At 48.9% G+C, this 6,893-nt stretch overlaps 1 protein-coding gene across 1 annotated transcript; it reads right to left on the bottom strand.

The window, feature by feature from the left end:
- Nucleotides 1-658: 658 nt before the first annotated feature.
- LOC102276567 (myeloid-associated differentiation marker) lies at nucleotides 659-1,610 on the bottom strand. Its single transcript, XM_005898553.2, has one exon. The coding sequence runs from the start codon at nucleotides 1,586-1,588 to the stop codon at nucleotides 659-661; it is 930 nt and encodes a 309-aa protein (XP_005898615.1). The 5' UTR covers nucleotides 1,589-1,610.
- Between the last annotated feature and the right edge of the window lie 5,283 nt (nucleotides 1,611-6,893).

Raw genomic sequence — 6,893 nt, 5'->3', positions numbered from 1 at the left:
TACGGACCAAAGATCTCTGCTTTGAATATCCTGCCCGCTGGACATTATTAACCTCCAGGTATTTCTTTTTAACTTAAATGGGAGGCACACTGTGCACCCTCCTCTACTGGGAGAAAGTGAGCCCAGTGCCTATCTACCTGCTTCCACCCCAACACATATACACACACACACACACACACACTAACTAAGGCACTGCCAGGGGGACAGACACACCTTGGCAATGAGGACCTCCAGAGGCCCAGGGTGTGAACAGATGCACAGAGGGCTGTATGATGTGGAGGAGATGGGAGGGGGCGGTGGGCAGAGAAGGAAGGGGTCTCGGGTCCTGATGGATCAGAAGAAGGAAAATGGGGAGAGGTGGTCAGGACACAGGAGACAAGAAAACCAAGGATGATCAGACAAGGGGCAGAAAGCAGAAAATGTAGAAAAGGTGAAAGCAAAAAGAGAAAACAGTAAAAGAGGGTGTGGGCAACCACACAAAACAGGAAGGAAACAAAACAGAGCAGAAGGAGGGAAGGAAACAGAAAGGAGAGAGAGATGAGTGGGGCAGGATGTGAGGAGGGAGAGAGGGAGCCAGGAAGAAGACATTAGAGGACACCAGAGCTCAGTGAAGATACCTCCTGTGAGCAGAGGGGATCAGGAGTCCCTGGGCTGGTCCTCAGTCCCTAATAAAGACCCAGCGGGCCCAGTACACCAGGTCAGCCACGTAAATCAGCAGGTTGATCACTGTCAAGATGGCTACAACCAGTCTTTGGTCCCAGATGCACACCAAATGGTGATGGCGGCAGCTCACATCATTGGACCGCTGGGGCTGGCCACCAAAATTCTTGTCGAACTGGTAGAGCAGCCATAGGATCAGAGCGCTGGCATAGAGGAAGATGGAGAACAGGGCCAACCCCAACAGGAAAATGGGGAAGCAAATGGGCAACTTGTTGCTATAGCCTCTCAGATACAGCAGGAGGGCCACGGCCCCCAGGAAGAGGCAGATGGAATATGCGGCCACACACCACATCAGGGCCGGCTGGTGCAGGTACAGGGAGGTATTGCTGATGAAGCCAAAGATGACACAGGCCACGAAGTTCTCTAGCCCCTTGAGCAGTCCTGGCATGGGGAGCACATAGCAAGTGATCTGGCTGGGCCAGGCATAGATCCAGGCTACTTCAGTGGCATAAGTCACAGAAGCGAGGCAGGAGAAAGCAGTAGCAGCAATGGCGTGGTTCCAGGAGCTGCCACGAGGGACAATCTGGAGGTACGTGGTGGGGTAAATAATGGAGGCCGAGAGGCAGAGGAGGGTGGAGTAGGAGGCATAGTTGATGAGAAAGTCGTCCCAGGAAAAGGGCCAGAGGAACTGGAGCCCACATAACTCGACTATGAAAGTAAGGAGGGTCACGACGAAGCAGAAGCACCAGATGAACATGGACCAGTTACCTATGGTCTCCCTCCAAGTGCCAGTGGTAGCCACCAGCGAGAAGGCCAGGCAGGTGGAGAACAGCTGCAGCAGGCGGAGGAAGTAGCCCATGATGGTTGCAGAGGCCAGGCCAGAGGACGAGCTCATGGTGAGCCTGATGGTCAGGCTGGTCTTTGTCATCAGACTGGGTCTTCACTGAGGACCCACCAGAGAAAGATCCAGCTTTGGAGGTGGATTAATCAGACATCTGAAAAGAGCCTCGGGTCCTGCGACGGCTGCTACTCAGGATCTACGGAGTTGGAACCAATGACTCAGACACTTGGGTAAAGGCACAGCTGGTCTAAGACGATTCTCCCCACCCATAACCCTTGGCCTTGTCACAAGACTTGTCTTATCCCAAAGCTCAGAGCAGGGTGGGTCTGGCCTCCAACCAGGAACATTTTGGATCCCTCTGAGCTGTGTGTCATTATCTACAGAGACACAGTGTAGGATGGTCCTTTCTACAGTTCCAACCCTTCAAGTGCGTCAAAATTGAAGAAAAAAATTTTTTTTAATTATTTGGTAACAAAATTAGATGTGAACAGACATGAGACAAATTATGATCTCTATTTCCCTTAGTATGAGTGTTTAAACGTTCAGTTTCAGAAACACTAATGTGTTTGATTACAAGTGCTTTCAGACCCCAGTGGGGTGGGGTGGGATGTCCTATAGAGTAGACACACTACATGTAACTGGAGTTGAAAAATCCTGAATTCTGGAGCATATCTAACTCCATGGATTTCATAAAATGGACTGTGGATGTATGCTAACCCCATTTTTAGAGATGAAAAAACTAAAGTGAAAGTCGCTCAGTCGTGTCCAACTCTGCGACCCAGAGAATACTTCAGGCCAGAATACTGGATTGGGTAACCATTCCTTTCTCCAGGGGATCTTCCCAAGCCAGGGATCAAACCCAGGTCTCCCACATTGCAGGCAGGTTCTTTACCAGCTGAGCCACCACTGCTAATCCCATTCTAGAGATGAAAAAACTAAGGCTTGGTGAATCAAGGGCCTTCTCTAAGGTCAAAGTTTAGGAGTAGTAACTTCATATAAAAATGCCAAAGCCATGGATTTGAACACTTTCCTCTACAACCCAGCATGTCAGCAGGGCCTGTGGGTGGGAGCCCAAGACCAAAGCTTGCATCTGTGGGATCCAGGACCCGCCTTCATGGCCGTGGCCTCCTTCCACAGCAACCTGAAGACCCACGTGTCCCGGCCTGTCCTCCCTGCAGCATCACTAGAAGGAGCTGCCATCTGAGGGACACAGCCCCACCTGGAGGAGGGCAGCTCCAGGGGTGAACAGGAAGGAGCCATGGAATGAGAGCTAGGCCATGGGAATAAGATGACATGGGAAGTAGGGACTGTTCTGAATCCCCTCCCCTCAACTTTGCCTTAACATGTGACTCTTCCTCACTGGGACAGTGGACACCAACCCAGTATGACTCAAGATGGAGTGTCCTGGAGGAACCACAGTATAAATAACACAATGTTTGGCTCAAGCTCCAAACCTGCCATCCAGGTGGGAGTCTGGAAAGATCTAGGAGTAATCCTACGTGAATGAGAATTTCTGTGACCTGAGAGACTGGATGGCAGTTTCCAAGCTGGGAAGAAGAGGTTGGAAATGAACAAGGATTTTGTGTCTGTATGCTGATGTGGATCCTTTGAATCCATTTAATGGCACAGAGGGAGGATTTAGGAAGGAGAGGCATGGGGGTTGCTGAAAGCAGCAGGTTTGTCTGAGCTTCCCAGCAACCTCTCCTCCACTCTAATCTGTAAGCCTGGACATGATGCCCCCATCAGAGCACAGCCTAGATGTGGCTGAGTCCTGCCTGCCCAGAAGCCAGGCATGTGGACTGGAAGACAGTGAGCTGGGAAAGTCACAACCAGGACAGAGGAAGGAAGGAGGAGGTGAGATGGACAGTAAGAATTTCAGGGAGGATGTGGGGCATGGAGGAACCTGGCACGTTACCCACTGAGCCTCAGTTTTTCCATCTCTGCAGTGGGCTTAATATCTGTGCATGCATGCTGTTATGTTTGACTCTTTACAGTCCCTTGGACTGGAGCCTGCCAGGCTACTCTGTCCATGGGATTTTCCAAGCAAGAATTTCCAGACTGGTTTGCCATTTCCTTTTCCAACAGCTCTTCCTGACCCATGGATTAAACCCACATCTCTTCCACTTCCTGCATTGCAGGTAAATTCTTTACCACTGGGCAACCAGGGAATGTGTCAATTAAGTGAATGAAAGATTGTGAAGGGCCTATCAGAGGGCCTGGCACACAACATACTCAATCCATGCCAGCTTCCTGTTCCCCTCTCCCTGCTGCTCTAAGAGGACCCAGAAGGCTCTGCCCCTGGACACAAACACATGCAAGCTTGATTTGCTCCAGATCAGGCAAACCTGTGTGTCCTGGAAGTGACCCAGGGATGTGTTTGTTTTTCCTTCCCAGTATTTTCAGGAAGAAATGGTGTAGAATCAGTTTTGTTTCTTCTTGAACTATTTGGTAGATGCACTGTGTTTTCATCTCTCGTGAAAATCCAGATTTCTAGCTCCTTTAGAAGTCTCATGAATCAGTTGCTATGCCCTTTACTTTATATTGTTTTCCATTGTCATCTCTGTTTAGCACATTCTATATTTTCTTCTTCTCATATGTAATTGGCATAAAGCAGGACTATGATCATCTACATGTGCCCAGTTTCCCCTCTTGTGCGTGGCCAGGCTTCCTGTCTGCTCACACGAGCATCCACCCATCCTTCCAGGGAGCATCTGTGTCCTCAACCTCATGTACAGCCTTCAGCACACTTCACATGCTCTGACATCATATGGAGACATATATGTACATGTATATAGGGCACATCTGTAGATTGTTTTCCTGTTTTATAAACCTGAGACCCTGTCATGCACAGGCATCTCGCTTTTCCACCACCCCCGACAAGTACAGCTGGTCCTCTCTAGGGGCCTTAGTCCTCTCCACCACCTTTACTTATTTCCTTCCCTCCTGGCTCCTGTGAGCATTTGGACTGACCACCTTTCTCTAAAGACTCCCCTCTGAGTCTCAGACATGGGGGACACAGGATATGACAAGAGGCTTGGGATCCATGTGATCACCATGTTCTACGGCAGAAGGCTGGTTTCTCTGTAAACTTAAGAAATATCTTCATTTCTGGAAACTCATCCTAGTTTCCTAGGGCTACTGGAACAATTTACTCTAAGTTTGATTGCTTAACACAGCAGGAATTTATTCTCCCACAGTACTGGAGGCCAGAAGTCTGAAATCAAGGTGTCAGGGGGACCATGCTGTCTCCAGCGCTCCAGGTGAGGCTCATTCATTTCCACTAGTAATATTTCAAACCCCTCAGCTTGTGGCCACTTATTCCATCTCTGCCACAGCCTTCGTGTTGTCATCTTCTCTCAGTGTGTGCAAACTTCTCTGTCCTTTCCCTTATAAGGCCACCAGTCACTGGATTGCCAGCCCACCCTCCATCCTAGATGATTTTCATCTCAAGATCCTTAAATAATTATGTCCTACTTCTAAATAATGCCATAAACATGGATATTTTTTTTGGGGGTGAGGGTCACTCTTTGACTCATTAAGGTTCTCTCTCACATCTTCCTGTACTTTTTTCATGGTGTCTTTTCTAATGTGTTTAATCATACGTGTACCCGTTTGCTGTCTCTTTCAGAATGGTGTGTGTTCACTGGAGTTCTTGGCACTCACAGTTGATTTTTCCCTCGGGTACTTTGTCATCACACTGTGAGCCCTTGTACAGGAGCCCTTTTCCTGGGAGGATCCTGCCGCCTGGGTTGGGAGCTTCAGCCAGAATAACAGCACCTGCTTCTGCTCAGGACCCTTCAGGCCAGTCGCTTGTTGGTCCCCACTTGCGTAAATTTCCCAGGTTGGAGCTGTTGGATCTCAGGGATCAGGTACACTTTGGTCTAAATATACCAGAAGTGAAGACCTGAGAATTCTATTTCCCCTGTGGAGACTTCAAAGAAATCTCAAATTCCTTTGGAGGCAGATATCAACTTTGTCCTTTTATCTTCCTGAAGGGCATGGTTTTGTTTTTGTTTGTTTGTTTTTAAACTTTTTTATTTTGCGTTGGGGTATAGCTGATTGACAACGCTGTGATAGGTTCAGATGCACACCAAAGGGACTCAGTCATACATATACATGTATCCATTCTCCCCCAAACTCCCCTCCCATCCAGGTTCCACATAACATTGAGCAGGGTTCCATGTGCTATATGTCCTTCTTGGTTATCCAGTTTAAATAAAACAGGGTATACAGGCAACCATAAATTCATTCTCTAAGTCTGTGAGTCTCTTTCTGTTTCGTAAGTTCATTTGTATCATTTCTTTTTAGATTTCACATATAAGGGATGTCATATGATATTTATCTGAAGGGCAGCGCTTTCCTTGCCTACCCTTGCTCTGAGGTTGCAGGCCCCATAGTCCTGGCTTTAGGGAAGTGTCTCAGCTCCAACTCCTCACCTTGTGCCACCCTAAAGCCTCATTCCTGACCCAAGTGGGCAAATAGACCAGCCTCCAGACGGCCAGGCTCAATTCTCCCTTCTCCCTCCTCCTTCCTCCCTGCTGCACACGAGCTGCAGTCACATCAGCTCTGCCGCTGAAACTTCATGAGATCCTTGAGCAAATCAATTAATTCTAAATATCCTTTCTTCTTTCCTGTGAGCCTGAACTTCTCCTTAAAGGCTTGACTCTTAGTCATCTCCTACCAGAAGCCTCCCTGGATCCCACCAGCTCCATGCCTCATTGCTCCCAGACTGACAGTTCTCAGCCTTTGCCCTTCTGTGAAGCATCCTGGTGCGGGCAAGTCATCACAAGCTTCTGAGTCTGGGCAAGACAGGTGAGATGGGGAGGAAGGGAGGTGCTGCCGGACCAGCAGACAGGGCCCACTGTGGATGGATCTGAACACCAGAGACATAGGTTGGATTTTAGCTGTAAGTGAGGAGGCCTCACTGCCATTCTCTAAGGAGGGACTGATCAGTCAGAAGCTCACTCTGAAACTGACACTCTGACTATAGAAGGAAAATGGATGGAGGCTAATTCTGTAGTCAAGGTATGTGATGATGGGCCTTGAGCAAAGACACTCCAGGAGGGGGCAGGGGCAGATTTATGAAAATATTTAGGGAGCAAACATTCAGCTGGTCTTGATGAGAGAAGGGGCAGCAATTACCAGATATTTGGTGCCCCCAAGGACAGCTGCAACCCCACCTCTCCCTCCTGCTCCCTTTACATCTCAGACCCCATCCCAGCTGTTCCTAGCACCCTACCCTTCCTCTGGGCACCTGAGCACTGAGTGCTTTGGGAAGGGAGAAATGGGGAAGGATATGAGGAGACAGAGAGAGAGGCCAGGAAGAGGACATCAGAGGATGTCAGAGCTTGGTGAGGATACCTTTGTGAGCAGAGGATCAGGAGTCCCTGGG

Source organism: Bos mutus, chromosome 21 (genome assembly GCF_027580195.1).
Source record: "Bos mutus isolate GX-2022 chromosome 21, NWIPB_WYAK_1.1, whole genome shotgun sequence".
Classification (NCBI taxonomy): domain Eukaryota; kingdom Metazoa; phylum Chordata; class Mammalia; order Artiodactyla; family Bovidae; genus Bos; species Bos mutus.
The sequence above is the reverse complement of the archived record's forward strand: the minus strand, read 5'-3'. Positions and strand labels throughout refer to the sequence as shown.

Coding starts and splice junctions, on each gene's coding strand:
- LOC102276567 (XM_005898553.2), bottom strand. CDS start 1,588: ATGACAAAGACCAGCCTGACCATCAGGCTCACCATGAGCTCGTCCTCT.